The sequence below is a fragment of the Rhea americana genome, unplaced genomic scaffold (genome assembly GCF_003343005.1).
Source record: "Rhea americana isolate MKP2758 unplaced genomic scaffold, rheAme1 scaffold_466, whole genome shotgun sequence".
Taxonomy (NCBI): Eukaryota; Metazoa; Chordata; class Aves; order Rheiformes; family Rheidae; genus Rhea; species Rhea americana.
This window is the reverse complement of record NW_028186608.1, coordinates 248296-275588: the sequence shown is the minus strand read 5'-3', so window position 1 is coordinate 275588 and position 27293 is coordinate 248296. Positions and strand designations below refer to the sequence as shown.

General features: G+C 38.8%; 1 protein-coding gene across 1 annotated transcript in view; it reads right to left on the bottom strand.

The window, feature by feature from the left end:
• The window catches only part of PRKG2 (protein kinase cGMP-dependent 2), a 32537-nt gene extending 9616 nt beyond the window's left edge, over window positions 1-22921 (bottom strand). Inside the window, exons 1-9 of the mRNA XM_085316352.1 lie at window positions 22404-22921; window positions 14293-14459; window positions 12400-12513; window positions 8744-8849; window positions 7394-7457; window positions 6759-6836; window positions 4972-5066; window positions 3252-3320; window positions 1620-1718 (exon numbers count right to left, since the gene is read on the bottom strand). Coding sequence (XP_085172478.1) covers window positions 1620-1718; window positions 3252-3320; window positions 4972-5066; window positions 6759-6836; window positions 7394-7457; window positions 8744-8849; window positions 12400-12513; window positions 14293-14459; window positions 22404-22912 — 1301 coding nt within the window. The 5' untranslated portion in view covers window positions 22913-22921. The remainder of the gene's footprint in view (window positions 1-1619; window positions 1719-3251; window positions 3321-4971; window positions 5067-6758; window positions 6837-7393; window positions 7458-8743; window positions 8850-12399; window positions 12514-14292; window positions 14460-22403) is intronic.
• Window positions 22922-27293: the final 4372 nt, after the last annotated feature.

Below are 27293 nucleotides of genomic sequence, written 5' to 3'. Positions count from 1 at the left end.
TTTACCTCTGTAAACAAAGAAGATAAAAGCCTTCTCATTCCCAAACATGATCTTGACTTTTTTCCATGTAAAAGTRTTTTCTTTCTGGACATCCTTTACACGTAAATTAGAACTGAACTGCTACTAAAGTTCACTAAGTACAGACAATGGTATTTTTACCAAGCGCTGATCCATGATGAGATTCATAATTATATGGTCAGCTTACAAACTCAGGGCACTCCAAGTTGGAGAATCAATTTCTGAAGGACTGTGTACCAGTCCAGCAGAATGATCAGAAATAAAAGTGCACCTATATTTTCTGTCAGAAGTAAAACATATTTTGCTAATCTTCCAGTGGTGCTCAAGTTGAAATCAGATACAGACAAGCTATACGTATAGTGCACAGCTAAAAGCAAATCCTTTAACAACACCACTGTTACACTGAAACATAAAAAACAGATTTTCTTTTTATGTCTGAATTCTTCCATTTGAAATCGCAATTTCTCTCTTATATAGTAATCCAGTTTTATTAACTCCTGTGTGAATTTCAGGGGTTTTACAAGTGAGAGAATTTACCATCACAGTACAAATGATAACTACATCACTTGAGTACACTTGCATTTTTTTCAGTCTTTGGTTTTCTTTTGATAGGGTATAGAAACAATCCTCATTTCATTTCTAATAAATGTATATGAATTATTCAGATAGGACCAAAATTTAAATATTTAAATTCTGAACAGATTAAATCTTTGCAACGTTACATTTCACTCTGGTAGTTTTTAAAAAAGGGGGAAAAGATGAGAGATGGAAAAGACCCCGGAGTTTCCTACCATGTGTTACCCAGCAAGTGTGAAATGCTATAATATTATGTTTTGGCTCTGATTAAAATGGAGTTGCAACTTGTGATGCTCATGACAAATCACATCAACTCCTAAAAYAAAATAATTTAATCAGTAATAGTGTATATTAACATTATCTATTTTATTAAAACTATTTTAAACATTAAATGATAGCTGCTTACTGAGGTTATCTAGGTCTTCCTGAAAGTAGACAGAACTAGTAAAAAAATGAAATGAATAGCTTTCATGAAAAATACTTTTTTCAAAAGTCATTTGAAGCTTTTTATAGCAAAAAAGGCCATTTTATAACAAAAATGCTATACTCAATACTTGGAAAACAGTAAGAATGACTTGTATAACATTTTTAGTATTTCCCTTTTTAACATCTTTGAAATATGAAGAATGGTGATCTTTTTACTGTTAAAAATAAATTTTATAATCTCAAACAATTATCTAAGCAGCAGTCTTCTTGTGACTGAGAAATACAGTAGACATTTAGCACTGTGTTTGTGTTCACAGAAATGATCCAGTAAGTGCTCTCTTCTTCAGCTGTATACATAAACATAGCCTGCTTTGTGAGTCCTTGGCTGGAAGTCAATATATTGATATTCTATATAATTTTTGTTCCAGAAAAAAAATCCTTTGACTCAATAAGCATAGGAATACAGTTTTATTACAGTGATTGGTGTCATTCCTAATGGCTCCTCTCCACCAGCTACCATCCATGCTGGTACTGGCATAGCTAACATTCATTTTTATGATTACCTAATCAAGATGAGTCTAACAAACGATCGCACTTACTTTGCATGTCGCTTTTCATCAGCGCGGGCCAGGTTAGCCACATAACCCTCAAGGTAGGTCTGGAGCTCTTCAAAAGTTCCAACAGTTTGATTAAATGTCCTAACATACGAATGAAATAGTGTAAACTACTGTTCATAAGGTGGAAAGGGAAACAATCAAAGTCTGTGTTGCTGTACAAAAGCTTTAGATTGCCTCTAAGTAATGACTCAGGCTGAGCTTTATACTATTACTTTGATGGTACAACTTACAAGAGCTTTGAAGGCTTCTGCTAGAAGGAGCTTTACTTTCAATCACTAAGTATGCAGGAAATCAAGATTTTGGTCTGCACTGGCTGTTAACTAAATCAACAAAGGACACAATCAGCAGGATGAGAGAGGCAGTAACCTGCTGAAGTACCAAGATTTGGTATGCAAGAGGGTAGGCAGACAAAATGCCTGATCTTCTCAAGTTATTTCCTGATACTTCTAAATAATTCAGAGGAGGCTGTGTATGCTTGGTCTCCCACACACACTTAGTTGAGCCAGAACGTTTCCCTACTATTAATCCTCAACTTTAATGTCTTCTAAGACAGGAACCTGTCTTGTGTCTTCTGAGCGACCTATCTTCTTTAGTTGTATAGCAAATATGCTCTCCATACAGGGCTTAAACTCTGGCCTCTTACAGAACAGCCAGCTCACTGAGTCACTAACTGATGATAAACTAAACTGCCCTTGGAGAACCTCTCTAGCGCACTCAAGAATTACGTAACATTAACCAGCAGCACTCCAACAGAAGAAAGGGAGCAACTGGTTCAAGCTGGTTTTAAATCTGTGGAACAGGCATGTGCAGGAACAAGGTTCAAACCTGAGTAGACCTCTGATCACTGCTCTCCACTATTCTCAATGAGCCCTGCCATCCAGCAGGGAGCACAGCTCTCTCGCTTTTTTCTGTTGGAGCAGGTCTTCTCTGCTAGCTAAGCAAGCCAAAGAGAGCTCACCAAGAGCCTGATTTGTTCACCACTAGTGGCTTCGCTCATGAGCAAGGATCCTCAGAATAAGGATGCAGGTCTCTGGCACTGCAAGCATTTCCTCAGCCCTACTGTTCCACCAAGAGAATGATTGGTGTTCCTTGTACCAGCGGATGTGGAACGTCTGAACTCCTAGCAAGAGTTGCTCTCTATTTTGTGTAAAGAGGTGCAGAGACTATTGTTAAATGATCTCCTGCAAAGGACTTTTCCCACTATAAATGGAATAAAGGCACTTGAACACAGGGAAAAGTCTTCCAGTGTGAGATTAGCCTATACCAGGCAAAACTACGGATTTGGCTGCATGCCTGCCTTGACAAATCCCCAAATCAGGGACATGCAAGGGCTTTTTTTCTTCAATGAGCCCACGAACATTACTTTATCTACGTGAAACATCACCATAACAAGGAGAGAAAAAGAATAACTCTGAACTGCTCATAAGTTCTATGCTCCCACACCTTTTGTGAGCCTCTCTTCATTAGGTCTCAAGCATAACCACAGTGGAGCTGTGGTTTCACTTTAAAAAAACTGTGGTTATGTGACACTGATGTGACAGTGAAGTCACATCTTGCTGATGACCTACTGAAAGAGATAGTAGATGTTTCTTTAAACCATAATGTGGTACTTACTCTCTATCTATAACAAGGCACTCCACGTCATTTTCATCTGCAATAATGTTGGCTGATCTGACATCATCACTAGGAATTGAAACAGTTTAGAAAGAATTTAGAAGCATATCAAAATCCTGGAAGTATCCCACACTGTACCCAGGAACGGTCACTGTTGCTASAGGTGAAACTCCTAGAAGGCTTCTGTAACCTGTGTTTGGATAAGCACTGCTGAATCAAATCCACAGATCCAGCATTTTAATAGTCATTTTTATCATCCAGCACAGTATTTCCTCCAGTTTCAACAGGGTTTGGATCATGACTCTAGCAACATTCCAAAAAATTAGGATGAGATGTAATTAGCATTACAACAGGATTTACTGTATTTTTAATTTCAGAACTGATCCTCAGAAATAAAACATTCCTACTCAATCACCCACATAAATATTCATAGAAACRAACACAAAGGGGTCTAGAAACTAATTTGATTGATGATTTGAATATTTTTAAGTTCCTTAATCTTGTTGTTGTTGTTGTTCAGCAGACTGTGTGAGAATTCTTCAATCCCATTTCCGTAAGTAAATGCCTTCCTAAGGAGAGAACTATTTTTACATTTAGATAGCTTAAAGTACTCACAGTACTATTTATTGCCAAATCACACACTTTAGTGATCAAACATGAAACAAAACAGACCTGAGCTCCAAGAAGAGGTGCAGTTTCTAGTGACTATTTTATGTCAATACGCATTTCAGAGTTAATTGTACATTATTCATATTTGCCATACTTTTAGTTGTGAGAAGGGATAAAGAAAGCTTACTGTAAAATATTTATGTCCTATGTAAATTTACCTGTCTGGCTGGTTGCTAAAAAAGAAAGATACAGCTTTTTTTTTCTCAAGGTCTTAAGACAATCTATGAGATACGAATGATACAAATATTTCTGAGGTTCCTGACAGCCAACAAATACACAGAAAAAAAGAAATTAAAGAAAGGGAATGCTTAACATAATGAGCATAGAAAAGTTCTCCACTGCTTAAAGGGTTGTTTTTATTTAATTATTGTAAGCATTATCTGTCACAGGTTTAAAAATTAAAGCAGTGCTCACAGCAATCTTCTTAGACAAAATTACGGCACAGATTGTATCAGTAAAAGCCCTCCAGTAGCCAGAACTGAACTACTGCAATCCACATGAYGGCTGACATCATGTGATGCAGCCCTAAGGGGTAAAAATTATCTAGAGCCCAGCTGCAACATCTGGTGAAGTACAGGAAAAATAAATTAAGATCTTTGGATATCTCAGGAAAGCCTGGATGTATTTTCTTGGAAGAAACTACATGGCTCATACACCATGGGTTTTCTCTACTGCTTTCCTCTGTTTCTTATTATCATGGGCACTGGCATGGAAACCTTGTCTGGTAATGATGGAACTCTTGCATGTGAGGTTCATACGTGGCACAACACATTTCCATCACAGCTACTACTAAAAGGCAAACACTAAGCAACACTGCAGAGAGGGCCAGCATTTTCCTTTTTCAGTGTAGATAAAATGTAGGTGACAGTGTCTTTTAAGTTCCCTCTCCAAAAAGGGAAACATTCCAATAAATCTAGCTGTTRCTTCTGACTGATGGCTTGACAATCAAAACAAAACTTACATTCAAACCAGTCATGAGGTGTATAATCAGACTCACCTTAACAGGTCAATCGAAATACTATACAATACAAATCAGACAGTGTGAACTAACCTAATCAGAGCCTTCTCCCCAAAGTAATCTCCCTTATGTAGAGTCTTAATCAGCTGAGGCTGTGAGTGACCTGCAGTACTCTGGGTAACTTTCACCTGGAAAGTAGAAGAACAAAAATTTAGCACAATAATATTCATAGCAACCCACTGTTTCCCCTTCTTTTCTGTATATTTCATAAATACCGAAAACTCAGCAATGTTTCATTAAGAGTTACAAATAAATATAATTCCTGCCTCCTCTCAAAAACAAAAACCATAAAACAGCCCCCAGCCTCTCCCAGATTTTAGTTGAGAGATGGGAAAAAATAATATATTATTACCATCCCGTCACCATTTTCTCTTTCTATCCTTTAAAAAAGAGCAACATAAATCCTATTTCAATGAAAAATCGAAAGATATTTCAGTTCCTGTAGTGCGCAGACATCATATGAGCTTCCAATCTTATCAATTAAACAGAAAGCCTCCAGAAATGGTAACTAACATTTTTCACCTTTACAAATAAATCAGCGCACAGAATCTACAAAATAATCACAGTTTTATATTTGCATGTATTTTATCAATATTTCAGTGTATTCTACACATCTTAACACTGTTCTTAGTTTAAAAAATAAGCAAATTGTATCGATTAGTTACTCAAAAAATATTTTATTGTTTTGAATAACTCAATTCATTTTAAAATACCATTAAACAAACTTATTTATGATTATAGATAGAACTTGGCTCCTACGGATGTTTGAATTTCAAAATCGTCTCCTTAAAATCTTCAGAAAAGGTTTGCTCAACAACAATGAATCTCTGTTAAACTCTTAATCTGAGGTGAAGTTCCTCACGAGCCTTTTTGTAACTCAAGCTCAAACACTGTTAGAACTCGAAACAGCCCAGAATCAAAACAATCAAACTTCAGGCTCAGAATACAAACTTTTAACAGATGTTATCACTAAAATTTTAGACATGTCATTCATTTGTCTGAGTTTTCATGAGAAGATTAAAACCTGCCTATACCCTTTAACATTGCAATACACTGCAAAGATAGCAGTGAGCACAGCCCAATCCCACAGAAACTTTCACTGAGCCCACTGACAGCAGGATCTGTTTAGTGGCATCAGAGATCTTGACACCAGTGTTTAGCAGTAGCAATTGGCACATTTGTCTTACATAGCAATTTCTGTACCAATGGAGCCGCTTCCACAAAAGCACGCTTACTACTTCTGCCCGCGCTCATTAAAAAAAAAAAAAAAAAAAAAGCAGCACCTTCAGATACAGACACCTCTAAGAGACACAGCGTGCTTACTGGAACCTTGTTCCTGCTTTGGTTCTTTAGAGTCTTGTGCTGGCAGCCAATGTAACAGTTCAAGGATAAAGGCCGTTGGCTGAATCCTCATGGAGTGACAAATGAAAGGAAGTAGATCCTGACTGAGTCACCTGAAAGTCCCATCTCCATTGAGCCTGGTATCTCGGACTCCATCACTTCTCAGTTATTTCACAAATCTGCCTTTTCCCTGTCAGATACTGCAATACCCGGAAGACGATATGGGACCATTTTAAAAAGTTGACTTCACATCTCCACAGCAGTATCAAGAGGCTTTAGAAGACACTTAAATTACATTATAATTAGAATAGTATACCAGGACTTCACTGTAAATGAAAATCAGGTGTTTGATACACCACTCTTGGATCTTATCACAATAGTATGAACAGTTTTTACTGAAGACCACCCCCTCAAGACAGCTTCTGACAGCAGATGTTCACATATGTTGCTTTCTAGCAGTCAGCTTAAGTATACCTTACCTTTCCCTTTGCTATGATAAAGAAGGTACTGCCCTCTTCTCCTTCCCGAATAACATAATTTCCCTTGTCATAGTACTCCTGTTGGAGGAAACAGAGACACTTGAAAAATTTGATTATTATGCAGACTTCTTAAAACATCTGAATGTTCCATCAGTTTAACTTCCTAACTGCTGCACATATTACATCCCATAACAATATGCAAGCATTCCACAGTTTAAAGTATGACAGGCAATCTATAACATATTTTAATGCAGCAGTGTGTTATCTTTTTTTTTTAAAAAAATGTTAACGTTTGCATCATCTTTATGAAGCAGGGGAAACTGAAGGAAAATATACGAAAATCTCTTTGCGCTTAATGCTGATTCAGGCTAGATTGTGCATCCTCTGATCTACTTGTTTGACTTCTTTTGAAGAAGAGTCCAACTTCTTTTGATGACAGTAAATGTTATTTGTTGCCGGTCTGAAATTCTGTTCTGACCACTCCAGAAACAATGCTGTATTAAAGATACAATTTCCTTTATTTTTATTTTTATTTTCTTTACTTATTTTTACTTCTTCTTCTTCTTCTTCTTCTTTTTTTTTTTTAAAAAAAAAGCTTACTGAACACTGCTTAGAAAAACTTAACAATATCTTACCACCTCCAGGCAGTCCATGATCTTGGTTAATTTATCTTCAGGTAAGTTCTTCAGCAAGGACACACTTCCAAAAAGGAGAAATGCAAAGCAAATGAACAAAAAATAATTATATTTTTTCAGTCTCTTCTCATCTACACACTTTGTACAGCCACATTTTATAACCACCTAAAATAGTGCAGCTATATAAAACAAAAGACACACAACACGTAATATATAAGGCTCAAACATTCCAAACCGGCTTTTTGGATAAACYGAACTTGCACAATTTAGGGAAATGTGGCAAATGTTGGTGACTCTGTCAACCAGTTCTGCATTCTAGCATGAGAAAAAAGCTCTGGTGGGTGCATTTTTCCAAAATAATGTCAAAATTCAATCATATAGAATCTCTAATTTATTGTGAAGAACAAGACACTGTACTACTCCAATAATATATTTTCAAATGTACTACAGAAACTGCAAAATCAAACACATGAAAAATACAGAACTACTTTGGCAACTATTAAAAGAGAATAAAACCACAGGGACACCACTTAGTGAACTTGCTGCTAAGAATGAAAAATGATGTTCCGTCCTGGACTGCCTGACTTGTAACACTCAAGAAATGACAGTGCTGTCTAGTTAATGGCTCCCAAGACAGAAGTATTTATAGAAATAAATGTGGAGACAAGCAGTGAATGTGAAAACGCACAAAACATCTTGTGCATGGCCATGCTTGCAATCTCATTTGGAAACCATATCAGAATGGCTGTTGTCTGTTAAAGAAAGTAAGAAAAATACTAAATCAGCTACTTGGTGTTTGGAACATCTTATCTGACCTTCTTCCAAAAGGAAAAGCATCGTACATTTCCCAGCGTTCCCTGCTGGAGAGAGAATTATTCTATACTGCCTCTCTACAGACTTTGTAGACCATGAATTTATGCTGGAATTAGTTCATATAATAAGAAAGATGTGCTGTTCCATCCTCCAAGAGCTGAGGAATATCCTACTTAATCTACTCAAGTGGCAAATTAACATCCCATTGGCGGATTTTGTTAATCTTATTTATTTAATATACTGTTCCGACTTCTAGCTACATAGCCTTGCTATACATATGCTCTATTACTTAAAAGCATTCATTTCATCAAGCACATATTGTTTCACAATGTGATGCAGCAGAAAAATCAAAATGATAAAACATTTTTGTGAATCGTCAAAAAATAGCCAAGGTAAATATTTAGGTTATTGAGGCCCTTTGTATTAAGGGAACCTCTTACTCTGTTTCTCTCCCTCTCTAAGACAGGCACAATATTGTTGTGCACCTTACATAGTAATATAAACTGGTACTCAGAAACAGAAATATATTATGTTTACCTTCTAAGGAAGCTTCTGTATTGTTCTTGTCTTGTTTGTGCTGTCACCCTCATGATATTTTGAAACACTTCTCTGTCCAATGCCCATGTTTTAACATTGGTGATTGCTTTAGAAAAACAAACAAACAAAACCAACAATGTTTCCTAATGATTTGATGGAAGATACTACAGTATCAGGACACAGGACAATAGAGCCTAGCTCTTCCAAAATGCACAAGGCCAGATTTTCAAATATTAGGTATCTACTGCAATCAGATGTTTAAAAGAACTCAGCTCCCATTTAAACTAGGGTTACTAAAACAAGGCTCAGATTTCCACATGGTTCTTCCACGGAGCACTTTCCGGGCAACCCAACAAGCTGAGTTACCTTGAAAATCTAGTCATTTGCTACGGGCATAAACAGGGCTGAACGCCTGCGAAAATCTATTCTTAATCATGGACAGTATTCTCACTCCAGAACTGCACTCTAACCTACAAAAAACCCATTTGAAAAAAAAAAATCCCCATACTCAATCTAAGTTTCCAAAACTCATAATGTAAGTGTTGAGCACAGTTAACAGAGGCAGCAAACAGAACCCTTTGGAATAGTAATCAAAATATTAATATGGAAAGCACRTACGAGATCCAGCATCACAGAAGCAAACCATTAAGTGGCCTCTGTGTGCAATAGCTGACACAACAGAACACATTATACTTCCTATTTTTAAGCAAAATAAGGTGATTCCATTTAATTTAATCTCCTTTCTTTAAAAAGATGCTATATTATATTCAGTATTTTTACTTCTGTCATATGAAGGAATAAAATTGTTTTTCTCTGGGTTACAGAAATCTCCAGAAAAAGGAAGAACAAATGACTCCCTCAGTTTACCAACTTATCACAAACAAAGAAAAGCATTTTTACAGGAAAGAACAATACCAGGTTTAAAACGATGCACAAAGTTCAGTTACTAGTCTCAATATGTAACTCTCATGCACAGGTACACTCTCAACTGCCATCAGATTTTTGCTCAAAAAAAATAGCTCAAATAATGTTTTAGCTCAAAAGAATTATTTCTAGATGCTGGGAAGGAGAACAAGGGTTTTGTTTTGTTTTCATTTTCATCTTGAACAACGTCTTTCAGTTTCCTCTGCATGAAGGAAACATGGCAAGTATAAAAGCTAATGAGAATCCACGTCGTGTATCTTGCACCTTTATGAAATAGAGCAATTATACAGCTAGAAAAACAACTGTAATCTCGAAGAGGAGACAGAGAAAGGAATTTAGAAACAAATGTAGCAGAAAATCATGTTCCCACGTTCAAATGCAGCTACTGCATATAAAGATGGACAGTATCAGCTATTAAAATGTTCTCTTTGGTTAAACTCCTTCACTTGTTGTTTTCTAAAGACCACAGGTAAAATTTTACTAGATCCAGCCTTAGTGAAAAGTTTTCAAGACGTATTTACTAGTCATGCTCAGTTGAGGCATTTGCACTGCTCTTTCTCCACTACAACAAACACAGGAAAGTCATTGGGGATGGGTGGAGTGCACTTTCTGCAGGGATTGTAAGCATTCAAACATGCTTTCTTGACTGTAATATGCCTAAAAACCAATTTACACTAACAAGGGCCTAAAAAGGCACGACATGTTGCTATGCAGGATCTTTACAATGCTAACAATGTTTACCATGCAAGAAGGAAAACAGGGTATACCGGTCAAATACAACAGCAAACTAGTAGGAAAAATAATCAAATTATTGATGCTGATCTGTTCATCAGGCAGCCCACAGAAAAAACAATTAAATGTAATAACTTCTACCTGCATAGCCAGCAATGATGAAGTGCTTAAACCAGGTGCAGGAAAAAAGATCAGCAGCTTTAAAATGAACAACTTCTTGTTTTGTTCCATTTGTTCCTTTTTAGGTCAACATGAACTTTTCACACTTACCAGTGTTTCAGACTTTCTGCAGATTTAGACAAGAATAGATATAAACCTCYAAAACCAAGATATTTTTATGGAATGGTGGAGAGTGGGATAATGGGGAAGATAATTTAAAACTCTCTTTGATCACTTACTGCTTTGCCATGGAATAATTACGGGAGGCTAGAAAAGGAATCAAGGCGTGCTTAATGAATTAAAACCCAGCCTTCTGCAGGAAGATGGATATTTATATCACAGCACTACCTACGACCCGCAGCAATACTACTATTATATCACTACACTATTAACAACTCCATCCTGGCCAGCACTGTAAACACAAAGCAAAAGCCAGTATTTGCCTCGGAAAGGCCAGGTCTGGAGAAGAGGTATGTCTCACCTAGAAGTTTCATCTCTCCCACTACCTTCCTTGTGATCAGACTCTGTCCTGAGTGCCAGCTCACATCTCTACCCACTGCATGTCCAAATAGGCCTGTTCAGCTTTCCAGTTAGAGAGATTTCACAACAATCCAGTATTCAGTCAAGCTATTCCTATGTCAAGACTACGAAAAGGAAAACAGAACTTGGYCTCTGCCTGAACATTAAGTAACTGCACTAAGACACAGAGCATTACTTCCTTTTTTTTTTGCAAGGATTTGAATTGAAGAACATTCCTTTATGACAGGTAAAATCTTCTGAAACTTGCCTTGGAGCAATTGGAAAGTTCAAGTCATATTATATTAAAGAGAAAAGGTTATATCGTATATGTCACATCAGTAGTCTATCTTTTCCTGTGTAATATTCAAGTCACTCCACTGACCTCTACAGAATTAAAATGATACCTTAATAACCATTCCAGTCATTGTTATAAACACACAGGAATGATTTTGGTGGCAAACACAGGAACAAGCACGATGAAACTGTTCTCGGCAATATGAGCCACATGGGATCTTCTTTTCACAAGGCAGTCTCAGGCTCTGATTCAGGGAAGTATTCTTCTTCTAAATTCACCTTCAAATAGATGTTCAGAGACCCAGTATCACTTATCCCTAACACAGGCATTCAGCATTTTCAAAAGGAAGAAATTAGAGTCAAAATAGTTAGAAGAAAAAAAAAACAATCAACTTTACAGCTACAATAATAATGTTTACTCAGTTGAACACAAATTCTAGTGCTCTACATTTTGGTTTCCTCTCCTCCTCCATTAAAACAAAGCTCAAAAGTGAAAATGGATCCTGGCAAAACTCAGTAACTTAATGATACAGAACTTAAGGAAGTACAAAAGCAACAAATTCCTATGTCTTTTAGTTCCTCTCATTAGCCTTTATCTGCTCTATTAAAAAACCCATGGATCTGAAATCCTTTCAAACTCACTGTAATTTAAACCTCCAGGCTGCATTTGAAACAAGAGCGTAACAGCCAAAGACCATTGCTCCTACTAAATCATTCAACCTTTGAACATAAGCCTTCCTCAGCAGTTAGCTTTGTACACATTTGGCTCACCAAAGACTTTGGAGATGTCTGATCTTTTACCAAAGGTCATTCTTAGAGATGGAAATATACTCATGTTATAGTATTAGATTCCCCAGGCAGGAAGAACTCAGAGAAGGAAATGAGAACTTATTGTAGATTGTCAGTACCTGTAGACATCTATTAAATGATGACTTCAAAGAAAAAAAAAAACAGGATACAACAGAGACTTCAAAATAGTACATACTATTTTTATTTTGAGCAACGTTGTCATAATAAACCTTGCATACCTTTCACAGAGGCTGTCCGTGTACAGTTGTATAAAATGGCTAGTTCACCAAATGCTGTCCATGCAGGTATTGAGGAGAGTAGCTTGTTCTGYTGAAAGACTTCCAGATTGCCCTCTGTCAAAAATCAACAGGTTCACGTGCATTAAAGCTGAGCTCTACTATACAGAATGAAGGGTAAAAAAATCAATACAGTCCTGGCTTCCCTGCATTCAGGAATACAGACATGGAGCAATGATGCAAATAGTGCTTTGAAACCCAGGTATAAACCAATGGAGAGAAATCTTTTCCTTAAATGTGTTGCTAATTGAAGGTTTTGATGTGGAAGAGAGGGAAAGATAAGACTAACTTTTCAACACCAGAAAGGACATGGAAAAGTGTAATTCCAAATCCTGATGGCATAAACCTTTGCTACAATAGAACTGTACTGGCTGAGATAACCTCATGTGGCCTAGACAAAGCAGTCTTACAACAGTACTCATAAGAGAAACTGCTTGTCCAGTTTGTCTGTTCATATGTTTGTGTAGGTATGTGCAGAATGTAGGGAAGACAGCAGAAAAAGGAAAAGCAAGTTAATGTCTCCTTTAAGAAATGGTCTTTGAGCCATACATTTAGCAGAAGTCAAAGATAGTCTGAATTTCTTCTGAGGTTTACAGCCCAAGAAATCCCTTAAACATGCCCTGAAAGTTTGTCTCTCTTCTCTCCAGGACGCTTATTACCTCCTCAGAAAAAAAAGGCTACTGTGCCAGTAAAACTTCTGGGCTCACAAATCTTTCTTCAAATTTCACCTGTTTTTCAAAACTTTGTCACTTTGCTTGATAAGAATGTAACTTCCCCATTATGAGCCCTGCCTCTCCTTTCTCCCYGCACCATTTGTATAATACAAGCACAGCTACCATCAATTTTTCACACTAATCCATCTACATGAAGCTAGAAGATAGCAGATGTGCTTTCGAATGTGTGCAATGTATGCTTCTGGCTTCGACACTCCTGCCTCAACACAGCAGTCTTTCATACTCCCTACAGCACGAACTCTAACTCTTAAGAGCTGCTAAACCTCCTAGCAGTCCAGAATTAATGAAGTTTGCAAATGAATTACAAATACAAATTTCTTTTTTTAATATATATATATATATATATATTTTTTAGTGGTGAGATGATGAAAGAGAGCATTTCATTCACGAGTAACTCCAGGTGTTCAACTCCAGGACAGCTGATTTCTGCATGCTGTTCATTTAGGTTTCAGTGATGGAACAGTAGCAGTCAACAAAGAAGACAGCAGCAAGATAATTTCAGACTTGCTGGTCTTATTTTATGAGGTCATCTTAGCCCCAAGTTTCATTTCGTTTCTTTTYGTTTCGTTTCATTTCTTTTTTCTTTTCTTTTCTCAGAAAGAAACAAACAGTTGGCTTTAAGAAAAAGCCCTGAACTCTGAGAATAGATAACTCAGACCTCATCTCTCAACATCCCACACATAGGAAACTGGTAAGAGCTCTTATGAATACTGAAAAGTAAGTTTATTTTAGAAATCGTTTCACCACAGAGCAGTTTTGGGGGTTTTAAACTATACCTGCTCCTCTTTTTGGACAAGAGGGGTTTGGCTCTTTCTACAACAGATAGGATTTGCTGGTCTCTAGGCTTTCCAAATGAAAGAAGCCTCTCAAATTCTTTCACACAAGAAATAGCATTAAATCGAGGTAGACGTTTCTAAGGCACTTTCTGTGGCCCTCACTCTGTTTCATAAAAAGACTCCCAGGTAAAACTCTCATTCCACTCTGCAGGGCCAGCATGAATGATTCAGGAGAACAAAGGTCAACACTAGGGTCTCCTGCAAAGACTTCCAAATGACTTTCCTCTTTCTGGCACACGTGCATTGTACAAACAAGCAGTACAAACCTTCAAGTACAAAAATGTGATTGCCTGGCTCTCCTTGTCTGATGATGTAACTCCCTTGCTGGTAGGTCCTTTCATACATACATTCCACCATGTCTCGGATCTGCTGAGGCTCCAGTCTCTTCAGGAAYTGATTTTTATTCAGGGCATCCATGATGAGCTTCTTCTCACTGTTTTCAATAAAAAAAAAAAACAAGTTTAACAGGTCCAGCATTGCTGGGGTACGCTGGACATTCACCAGACATTCGTTCCTTTCAAGATGTTTCCTTTCAGTTCCAACACTGACAGCATGACTGGTACCACTGACTAATGTTACAATCCCTGCAGCTAATATGCATTCCATTGACAAGCTACATCATGGCCTCTTTCCCTCTGTGTGACTGCAACTGCAGAAAGCATCAAGGTAGATGTAAAAAGATCTCCACTAGAAGGCAAGCTCCCCAAAAAGTTTTGCGCTGTTTTCCAGCACGTTCTTTCCCCATTGCATCACTAAGTCATACAGCCTTGCTTATCTGAAGGAAAGAAATGTCAAAGTTAGGCCCCTTACAACATCAGGCCTATTTTTCTAATGCCTTTTATTTTTTAAAAAAATCCCAGCAAAAACATAATACTGATAATAGAAATAGGGTTAAATTCAACACTCATCTAGTAAAGCCTCATCAAGTTTTCCTCCTCTGCAGTGAGGAAATAAGCAAGCAAAGAAAGAAGCAAGCAAAGAAAAATATGCAGAAACACAATTAACAGTTGCTGCAAGTCCTTAGGAGTATGTTACACGTCCTCAGAAGGGAGAAAGTGGARTAAATTGTAAATGAGTCTGATTTTAAAATGATTACAGAGAACTTCACTTGTGCCAGCAAAATGGCACTGATCATGTGACATTCCCTGTTTATAGCTACAGAACAGATCCATGACCAGGAAATGACTTGAAGATCAGCCACAGAATATCTGCTGAACATCCCTTCACCTTCACAAGAAAGGGCCAAGATCCAGGGAAGGAGGGAAAACAGGGTGTTAATGCAGATCCTTTCTGCATTGTTCTTTGCCCTCCATCCATCTCTGTGCAAAACTCCTCCTGTCTCTGCTGTCTGCTTCCTTCTTCTTTTGCACTGATGACAACAAACAGCACAAAAGCTCCTGAGTAAAATTCCTGCAGTAGTCTGCTCATTTCGGATGACAAACCTACTGCCTCCTTAAGAMTTACCAGATATGGGAGGAGTCTTCCCAAAACAACTCTTTGCTCTACTGCCATTTTGAAACACTTAGGTGTAATTAGAAGAACAAAAATGAGACAAAAGCTTGTGTGCTTAAACACATAGCCACTAATGCTGACCTCCTTGCTTTCTGAAATTCAGTATCTGGGGAAAGGCATTTATATTAAACTATCCTTTGGTAAAGCTAGAGCAAACTCCAGCCATTGCAGGCTTTTTTGTTGAAATATCTTTGGAAAATCTTCAGGATATTCATAAATGTCAGACAGAAAGCATGCACACCTGTAACCAAAAGCCAGTCAGTCAAGGTCTGGAGGGCAGTAATAAGCCTTACTTGTCCCGACTAGCTTCACCTGGGACCCCCACCCACACATCCTTTGCCCATTGGTCTGGCTGCTCTATTTTAGCTCAGGCCTGGGCCTTTCCTCCTCACTAGATGATGCTATAGAGATGAGTGTCTCTGGTTGGTTCTTGGACCTCTACTCCAGGCAGCTTGTCTCCAGTGCTCCCTCTGGCTTTATCTCCTAGATGGCCCTTGGATCTCTGTTGCGACCTTGTCTGCAGTCATGTCTCTGCCTCTTTGATGGACCTTGGACATCTACTGTCTTCTGTTGCTCCTGACTAGGCTTCCTAGATGGGACTCCTGAGGGATGCTGTTATTGCCACCCTACCTGAACTGGCTGAGTCTGTGGCCTGACCACTRAGAGTGCTCACTGCCTGTGCTATGGCTACCTTTGCTATGTAGGTCACCTTCCCTTGCGGGGCAGCCCTGTTCTTGCTGCTGTCTGGTGCAGCCCCCCTGCATCACCTCCAGGAACAGTGAATACTGACAAATAAATGGAGCAGTTGTAGGGACAGGAGCTGCTGCTGGAAGACCCTGGTGGATGGATTTTAAGGAGACAATGCAGGTAAAATAGAGGATGTATGACCAAGTGAGTGATGGGAGGGAAGAGCTGTCTGTATGTGTGTTGGGCAATCTATCAATTTTGACTGGCTGAAATACCTTTTTAGGTCAATGGCTTCCTATAAAGCCCTAAATGTACAGCATTGCTYTGAATTCATGACAGAAATTAATGTAATCAAATGAAGCACTGATGGAGCTTTTATGGACCTGCTGAGTGGACTTTTCTTCAGAGGAAGTGAAAGACAGCCTATACCTTCTAGACTCAATGTTCCTATTGTGCATGTGTAATCAAGTTACCTAACAAAATAAATGGCCTCACAACATTCTGAAGCATCTAAAGCATGTTCTTGTTTGCACTTGCACAACAAAAGGTTATCATCAAAATTAGGTCATGTGGATAAATCTTTTGAGGAGGAATCTAGGAGTGAATGGTTATTGAAGTCATACCTACCTGCCTTACTATGCATTGTAATGCCTGAAAAGCAATAATGGTAACAACAAGAGGCCAGGAAATGAAGTCCACTAGGTATGGTAATGATTGTATTTAGAGCCTGAAATAGAAACTGTAAAAACTTATTTTCCGAAAGCAATAGTTACATTAAAATACAATCTCTAACTTATTTTTTTCTTGTAAAAATCATAGTTAATTGACCCTGCTGTACATCATGCACATAATACTGCAATAAAATACAGAAATGGCTGATGAAGTGATACATAATGGCAAGCACTATGTCTTTCTGATACAGAATAGTATACTGTTATAGTATACTTCAGAATACTATATTGTTTATAAAGTGCTGTTGGCTCCTCAGTGGAGGATATAAGATAATTAAATTCATGGCTCAGGGTCTGCATCAGCTGCTTGCTGATCTTGTGGGCCACCAACACAGCATGCCAACTCTCTATAACAGCTGTTCTAAACCTGAGATAGGTGTTGGGAAAGCTGAGCAAAACAACTGAGAACAGCTCTGGGAAGTAACAAGTTTTCCAGGAAGGACAGAAGGCATTTAACCTTTTACTCCTGCTAGGTACTGCCATTGTGAATGCTTCTTAAAGCTAAAAAGGGAGTGCACAGCTCCACACCCATCTTTTACTCTTTCCTGAAATGTTTCTAAGTTCCACCACTAATATGATCAGCTTTTTCACCTGCTGTAGTACACTTCTAACTTAATTCTCCTTGCTGCTATGAGATGTTATAGATGTGTCCCTCTTTGAATATATTCTCAACCATACCCCCAGAAATATCACTTGCCAGTGGAAGAACTGCTTTGACAACAGGATTGCACAATTATTCCCATCTTACAGATTCATCATTTGTTATGTCATCACGTAAGTACAAAGATGTGATGTCCTTTGTGGAACAATGCTTTCTGTTTATGCAGTTTTCTGCTAGTTACATGAAAGATCATARATTTATAGCATCCTTTACTGGTAAGTATTAAGTGTAGCTCTCATTCCCCATCCAATAATGACTAAGTTCAAGATCCTGAGCCCACAACGGGAAGAAGTTTTACATAAGTAGCTTAAGTATTGGTGATGGAGGCTGCAAGTTCAAGAAGCACATGCGGGGGGGCGGAATGGAGAAGCAAGRCCAAAAGACACAAACTTGGTGACTTTCACATAAATGATTTTGGGCAAAAATTAAGTAAAATTAAAATAATTCCATTTTGAAAGCTTTTTGGGAGGAATTTACTTTCAAAAACATCATGTTCAAACCCTCCAAAACTTTTGTGCCTTAGCCAAAATTTTTCAAAGCTCAAATTTCCATCGAGTTTTTGGAAGCTGAGAGAGAAAATGAACTTATTCAACTATCTTGATAAAATATACGTATAAGAAATAATTCATTCATATTTGACAGTTAAAGCACCATGAAAAGTTTCTAGGACTTTTAAGATCAATGATGTTGAGTTATTCCAAACAAAGAAATATTGTACTTAAAAGCCCTGCAAAATGAATCTTTGATTATGCCATTTGTTCCTGCAACTGCTTTTAAAGGGGTCCAGCAATATTCTGAACTTGATTTTAATTCAAGAGCATCCCCTGGAGCCTCCCCCTTCCCTTCCTTCTGAAACAGCTTCTTTCATAACTCGGTAGGAATGTTCTGCCATAACATGTGACAGTGGGGCTTTAAGTCACATAAACAGCCACTTCCATCAGCATGTCTAAATATTTCTATAGCTGCTGTTACAATAAAGTATTAGTAATAGTTTACAATTAGTGGACAGATAATTCTGTAGACATTACTGTGCTGCTAGACACTGATATGACACTTTGTTTATCCTTAAACCTGACCTGGTTTAAGGACCTGGTTTATGACCAATAAAGTTCATTGTCAAATCTCGCAGGGAGTCCTGTCACATTCTGGAACTTTCTGAATTTGACTGACTTAAGAAAATATTAACAGTTTGGGAAAGAAACCCAGTGAAGAATTGAGCATCTGGTTATCTCAATAGCAACATTATGGTGGCTTTAATAACTGCGTGCATATCATAGGAATATCTGAATGCTATGCCTCTAAAACAGATGGTATTTTCTCACATTTCTCTCCTAAAATATTTGAAGGAATAAAAGACAAAGTTTGCCCAGAGATATACCCCTACAAGATGTCTGAGTTGAATAAAGTGTAAATATATGTATTAATCTACTCATTCTTCCCTCTGAGCATGTGATATGTATGGGTTCATAAAATACATTAAATAAAAAGTTAAGAAAGCATTATGCCTAAGCCTAAAAACTACCACAGATACACATCTAATATTGTGCTGGCTGTGACAATAAAATAAAAATGAAAACTTGCGTATGACTGAAATATTTCTGAGCTTCCTCTTTAAGGTTTTAAACTTGATTATCCACAGGAACTGAGGTTTCATTAATATCTTACAATTGTATTAATGCTGCCATTCTTGCTGTATGGCAATCCAAGCTATGTAGTCTTTCAAAATAAAGTCAGAACAAAGTCACTTCCACCACTGCAAAGTAGAAAACAAGGATCCATATATAATAGATTTACAGATAGAATAGATCCACAATAACAGGTTTAAGTTTCAGACTCTTAGCCAAAAAAATATGTGAACTCTTCAGGACTAAATTGTATCTAAAACAAAGAAGAACTCCAGTTACCTGTCTGTTACCTGTGCTATCAGACTTAAAAAAAAAATGCTGTAATGTCAATCAATAATAAAACTCCGAACTCAGCCATTTAATTCTCTTTCTAACTACTGGACACTGCTCTTGGATCTAAGAACAAAGCCTAGGAATATTACCACTTGATGTCCGACCAAGAGCTAGAGAGCTTCAAAACAGTTAATCATGGAAGAATTTTATCTTTTATCTTAAAAATAAAAAAAATATATATTTTAAATTAAAATTTAACTTTTTAAAATTTTTAGTTATTGTATTTTTTCTTAAGAGCATTGGGTAAAATATTAAGAAAATTCTTATAAGCTTAATACTATAAGAAAATACAGTATATATCTGTGGCATAATCTGGTAAAAAGTTAAGAGATCCTAGAAGTGATTTTCTCAGTTCTAGCCCATCTGATGCCTTATTATACATGTACTATACACCATGTTTTTCTTCATTTATAATCCTGGCTCACATGAAGAAAGTTTACATGACCTTTTGAATCACCTAAGACTTTGATCATATTTGTCAAATAATTATAAAATCTGAAGATTAGTCCAATGTCCAAAACTGTTTTTTACTTTTGTTTTCACTGCAGTTAGAGGAGCAACCTCTTTTTTTTATTTTGTAAAGAACACATGGCAAGTAGTCTCTAATGCTAATTACTCTGGCAAAGTTTCTGCATTTTCTACCAGTAGATAATGAAACAGAAATCATGAGTTCCATTTCATTCTCACATTAGCTATACCAGGAAAACAATTAGCAGATAAGTCAAAGTTTATGGCCATCATAGAAGACTGGAATTTGAATTAAAACTAAAGAATGTGCAAATGAAGGAAACAAAGGTACAAACAGACTAATAAGAAAGCTGTAAACGGTGGGGAGGAGAGGAGAGAATGGTCTGCTCTTCCTGCCCTTTCAGTCAAAACTAAAACAACTTGTTGTTTTCAGTGAAATCAAGATCAAAATAAATGCAGGAATGGTCTATTTTAAATCCTTATGAATCAACAGGAACCCTACAACTAACAAAGATGATCTTTGAATATGATTCTAAGAGATGAAAGTGGTTTAAAAAAATGAAAGAAAAAAAGGGGAGAACTTCTCCTTTATCTAGTTGAGTTGCACTGTTTCTCTTTCAGAAAGAAAATGGAGTCAGCATCAAACAAAATTGAGAATGTTTTAAAATGCTTAACCATTGAATCCAGAAAGAAAACATCTGGCCCTCTCTACTTACCTTATCTATTGTATGATCAGCACCACATTTAGACTGTGTAAGCTGCAATATTTGCATTTGTCCTAAACAGCTATGTCTGTGGTGGACTTTCTTCCTCATCACCTGGCTGTTCTCTTTGCATCACTCCTTAGTGCCATTACAATCTTATATTTCTGAAATCACGCTGGAAAACCAGCTGGTGGACTTCAGCAAACAGATTACGCTGGGGGAAGATAGGTAATTACAAATAGAATACTCTTCAAATATATATATTTTTAAAACTGCCAAGCCACTGGAAATAGGACGTATTACAGTTCTCTTACTCTGGAAGAATACTGCTAGCCGAAGCTCCTGATGGTAACTCAGGCATCTTTTCTGGTTCATGAGACACTTCTAACATATAATGCTGGACGCGACTGATAACTAAATCCAGACTGACAACTTCTATCATGTCAGTTACAGTATGGATCCAAATGTGCCATGAATCCTTCATAAAATAATAATACATTTTCCCATAGATCCGAGACACTTGAGCTGCTGGCTAAACTCTGGATTTATTTTGGCCAGCACTATGCTCAGGCAGATACCTGGGATACTGCAAAGTAAAAGTGGGCCTATGGTATGTTTAAGGATACCAGTCTGGATATCTCTGTCCACAAGGTCAGCTGCTGTTCCAGATACCACTGGCTTTTGCAGAGATATAACTGGATTCCAAGAGGAAAAAGTAAATTCAGTCTCTAATAGAGAGGTCTCTAAACCATGAGTGCCAGAAGCTAGAAGGCAGGAAAAAAGCCTCCAGAAAGATGATTACTCTGTACAAACCATTTTATTATATATTGTACCAGACTATGTCAACACTGGACTCACTGTTTTTACACAGCTCATAATAAGTGTCCATATTGTACACGAAAGAGGTAAGCTGGAGCCAGGTGCTCTTCCCAAACCATTCTTTTTGTAATAATCTGAGCCTATGTGAAGCATCCAGCCTTATGCCCATCTCAGTGCTCCAGAGCATAGTTTAGACTGTAAGAGAAGACAAGTCTGGACCTCAGAATCAGCCTAGGCTATGCTTCGCTGACAGTGAAGACAGCTCCTGTAGTGACTAGCAAAGCCCTTGGTGCCCCCTTCAAAGACAGCTGATATACAGAGGCCATCATCCACCCACCACTCTTCATCTGAAGTCTGTTGGACACAAATGGTTCCTGGTTAAAGGGCAGCGGATTCCCTGCCCTGCGTACTTCCCTCATCTCTCCAGAAGACCTTTTGCCCTTCAACACTTCTCATCTCTTCAGGCTCTAGTTAGGGCAGTAATGTGAGACCCCTTCACACACACACACACTTCACAGGACTTCAAGACTTACACATCCCTCGCACTCTTTCCTGAAATACCAGTGGAAATACCCTCAACTGTGACATGTTTTAGTGAGCTCTGAAAGAGAGAGAGAAATAAAGGTCCTGAAGTGTTTGACTGCACTGTCTAGTCAAAAAACCCACAAACCTAGCCAGCATCTAACTACTACAGTGACATGGAAAGTATCAAAAACAGAGAATGAAGAAAGCGCCCTTTGGAGAGCAGAGGCAGGAAATGGAAAAGGACTTCTCTGGAAGAGTATGTCATTGCAATGACAGAAGCACAAGCATACAAACGGCATGCAGTGAGCTCACCTGGAATCCTTTCTGACTCTTGCTTTTTCAAAGGAAAACCGAGCCTGCCTGCTCAGATCATACAGCCATGTTGTCGGTTCTGCAGATACACCTTCCTTAGCACCTCTCCTCCCGTTAGCAGAGACTTTAATCCTTGGAGCCACTTTAAATGGAGAAGCCTGAAGAGAGCTCTCTCCCTGAATGTTAACAACATCCTGCAGTTTGTTCAGCTGTATACACTTGCTCTGAAGTTCCTTGGTGAGTTCTGCTATAACCTTAGTTTGCACACCCAGCTGTTCCTGAAGCTCAGCAACACGGCATTCACTGTCCCGTAACTCTTCATCTTTTCTCTTCAGCATCTTTTCCAGGTCAAGCACTCTGCTGCAAAGAACATCAACTTGCCCAGTCACATTGATGCCCAGAGCTGGGTCCTTCAAAAACTTACAGTTGCCAGAACAGCCAGTAGAGAGGTTTGCTACATGTCTATCTGGCCGCTTCAGGTGCTTGGGTTTCACTGATCCATTCCCCATTTTGTCCAGAGACCTAGGTAATAACATACATTTGTGGTTTTGTTAATTGCCCAACTATAAGAAAAATATGCATTGTGGTCAGATAGCAGGTAATGATTTTAGCATTTAACTGGCAGCTGAATTTGAGATATACAACTATATCTAACATCACAGTTTATACTTTCTTCCTTTCCAGTCCTGAAAGTAGTAGACAGAAGGGCAGAGAGAAGAGGTGGGCAGGTTGGTGGATACAAAGCAACAGGTTGATGGCTGCCGCTTCTTTTGTGTGTAGATATAAAGGAAGAGATGTGTAAGATTCTATCAGCTTTACAAAGACAGTATAAACACAAAGAGCAAGAACAAGAAAAACTTGTGCTCTGCTGCTGAAGCAAGAAAATGTTATGAAAGGAGGAAAAGGCAAAAACCAGTTCTGTTTCATTTCCCCATTGAAGAACAGCTACTGAGCATACAGACCACCTTATTCAGTGGGTGAACTTTTGCCCTGCAGCAGGGACATGTGATTAAGGGCTAGAGCTCTTAATAATCAGTAACAATGAAAAAACACCTCTCAGGTACCTGTTACTTAAAAGAACAGTCATATTGATCAGAATAAGGCTTTGGCTGGCTAGTAACCTCTCTCCAACTGTAGCCATAAGCAGATCCGCAGGAAAGGCTACCAAAACGACAAGCATACAGGCTCCTTCATCCAAATGCTGCCCCAAACTTCAAATTTCCTGATCCTGATATGCTTTATCTAATAACCCTCAATGGATCTCTCTTCCTAGTGCTTGTCTTATTTTCCCTTTAACCCACATGAACCTCTTATATCCATGGCATCTCTGGCAAGGAATTCCACAGGTCTGCTCTTTTGGCATGAAGAACTACCTTCTCTTATTTGTCCCTTCCAATATGAAACTAGAGAACATCACACAAGGTTAGGAGGAGCCAGTTTCAAAACGAGTGATCTCTATTCACCCTTTCTATACTATTTTGTAGGTTTCTGTCCTGTCTCTCTGTCTGAAGGTAACTCTTCACCAGAATGAAGGATCCTAGCTTACTCAGTCCTTCCTCACTTCAGTGGTAGAAACTACTCCAGAAATTTGATCTTCCTGTCTGTCCTTTTCTGATAAGAAATTTAGGTAGGGTAGCACACAGTTAGACCTAACTTACTTCCGCCAAGACCAGGCGGTGAAGTTTCTTACAGGCTTTTAAAGGTGGTTCAGGCTTGTTAGTGTAGCAGCAGCTGTTGCTATCAAGGAACAACAACCTTTCATGGGAAATTATCCCTTTCCATCTTCTACTCATGGAAGTGAAGAGGAAAAAAAGAGCTTGGATTCCTAGCAGAACGCCTACACTTCAAGCCTTTGTTGCAACTAGCAGCCTTCAGTGAGTTCACAAAGTGTTCCACCTCTCTTCATGGATACAACCTTTGGCAAATTTTCTCTTATTATTTTAAGAGCAAGGAAGCAATACCTGCTACTTAGGTTAGGCTGTATTAGATGCTTCTACCACACACATTTAGGGGAAAAAACAAACTAACAAATTGTTCTTGGGAGTCCAATATTCAACAGTCTTTCCCTGTATCCCTGCACTACTCCTGAAGAGCAATGCCTATCTAAAAATCCCATCTGCTGACTACAGCAGTGCCATGTTTCAGTTCAGCATACTTCAAGCCTGAGGAGACCCCCACTAAGGAGGAAGGAATGAAGCATGGGGCTTTTCTGGGTTGCCCAGGTCACAGCACCACACAGAGGTTTTCCCAAGAAATCTCCCTACACAGCCCTAACACATTGCATCTCAAACAGCTGAGAACGTCTCAAAATGCAGCTACTGCGACCAGAACACAGCACTGCAAATAAGCTGTTTTGAAATGATAGTACTAGACTGCATTCCAGTAAGCCACTTGCTGCCAACCTACCAAACTTCTTAAAAACTTCCCATGATGAGCAAGGATTAGGTAAGCTTGGCTAGATTTACAGCTGGAAGTGTTCCCACTGAAACAATTGCTTGAAAGTATTTGCTCTGTACAGCAGGAGAGCACCTAGACTCTCAGGCATGTTTATATTAATCTTTGAGCACATAAACAGATTCTCCTATTAGAGATTATAAATAGGCAAAAAAAAATGTAGTGATAAGCACAAATACCATAGCTACAAAAGCAAATTGTGAGGTTACCTGGCAAATTAGTAAGAGCTGAAGTCTTCCTTTGGAGCAGTACTGTGACCTTTTCTAAGTCCTCCTGTCATCCCAGATCTACTGAGAACAGAAAAAGCACCTTCTGTTGGTCAATGCTAAAAGAAAAGAGAAGAAGAAATTTCAGATTTCACTTTCTTATCTTTCTACTTTTTCTTGCTCACAACAGTATCAAATACAGGACAAGAGAAACCAAAACAGCCTTGCCAAAGGTACAGAAATCTGCACCTGTCAAGAGCAGATGTAAAAACACCATGTCAGGAAATCAATGTGAGACAACTCTGCCTTTTCTTTCCAGTCTCAGCTTCTGCAGCTTGCTGCTATCTTTATCAACTTAGCTCGTTTTTGTTCGGTGGTATTTTCCCCATTGAGTCTCATTCACAGAGGTAAATACCAAGCTTGGCACCTCCTTACTACATGTTCTTATGCCATCCCATGCTGTCCACTGCTCACACTCCTGAGGAAGTCTGTTCAACTCTGCTCTGCTCTTGCAGCTGCAGAAGATCACAGCCCAGGAGACACCTGCCTATTCTGTTATATCCATTACAGAAGATCTTTTCCCTGGGGTCTGATTTTTCCCTCATCAGTGAGCTTTACAAACAGGTTTTATAAAAGTACTGGTGCACTAACCCATGCAATAAGGCTGCTAAAGCTACTGCTCATCCACTGGCCCAAAGCAGCTGCCGATCTGCCTCGTGAATGAAGCAGCACATTCTCAGCCTGAACCTCGAGTGATGTGGCTTAAGTTAATCCCTTCTACCACGGCATTCGAGCCTGGTGAGAACGGGTCCCAGATCATGTACAGTGATTAGCTGACATGAAATAAATTGGGAAGCCTCAGCAATTTGTTTTCACTGGCTGCTGTAACTGTACTTCTAACAAATCCACAACTCTGTTCTGTTTTGTTGTCTACAACAGCTTAGAACTGAAATACTGGACAACACAGATCACACTTCAAATATGTCCAATCTTCCTGACAACAAGAATTATTTATTATAATAAAAAGGCATACATGTGCCTTTTTCCCCAAATCCCTGGATGTAGCTTGGTATCTGGTGTTTCAGCTAGGTGACATGGCAGTATGCTGGTAATGAAGTTCATTAGAGGTAAACCTGTACTGTAGAGGAGAATTTAAGCAACTCACATGCATCAAGGTGGTGAAATAATTAACTTAACTCAGAAGAGGAATGTATGTGTCACCATGTATGGCTCAATCAAAGACCTTATCTCAGTGGGCAAACGTATTAAAAAACAAAAGCTAGAACAAGTATTACAATACACAAAGTAAAAACAGAGAATACAGGAAATATGTCAACACACACAAACCTGTGGCAGTCTTCCATAGACTACTAAATGCGGTAGCAGTCACCACATTTCAGAAAAGGATACCACAGACTTTTAAGATGACCTTTACAAATGGATAAGTAGAATGCCCCAGGGCACAGAAAAATCTAGTATGAAGATCAAATGCACAGATGGAATAGGTTAAGCTTGCAGAGAGTTGATGACTCGGAGATTAAAGTTCATAATATAACAAACGCACTAGAGTGAATCCAGCAGGAGCTTCTGTTTTCCCATCACATAGACACAATTAACAGTCAGTGTACAATATGGCATAAATTCAGAACTGACAGATTACAGTTTTCATAGGGTGCTGTTCATGGCTAATGGTACAGGAAACTCAAGGAGAAGTATTTAATAGGAAACAAGAAAAGGCTGACAGGTAATTCAGCATTATAATAGTTAATACTAACAGAAACCTTACAAACCTTATGCTTCAAGGATCTTAGCACTCTTTACCCACTAGTGATGAGACTAAAACCTAAAACAGAGCATGCTCCATCCACTAACTACAGAGCATCTCGCATCCTCTTTCGAGCGGTCTGCCACAGCCAGAGGCACAGCCATCGACTGGGCAGACTCAAAACCACCCAGAGGAGAAGGGGGGAGGCTGCACCCCGGCAGCGTCCGCCCTGCAGTGGCGCCACTTGCCTGGGATGCCAACTCCTCCGGGCGCTGGCGCCAGGCGCTGTCCCCGGCTGGCCGGGGCCGCTGCGGGGATGCGGCCCGGGGTAGCGCTGAGCGTCCGGGCCGCGCTCTTCCAAAGCCGGGTCTGCCCCATGGCCTGGGGTGCCGGTGTTGCTGGAGCTGCCCCTCTGCTGAGACCCCCGCCTCGCCAGCAGCCCAGCCCGTGCCGCGGGGGCCGCGG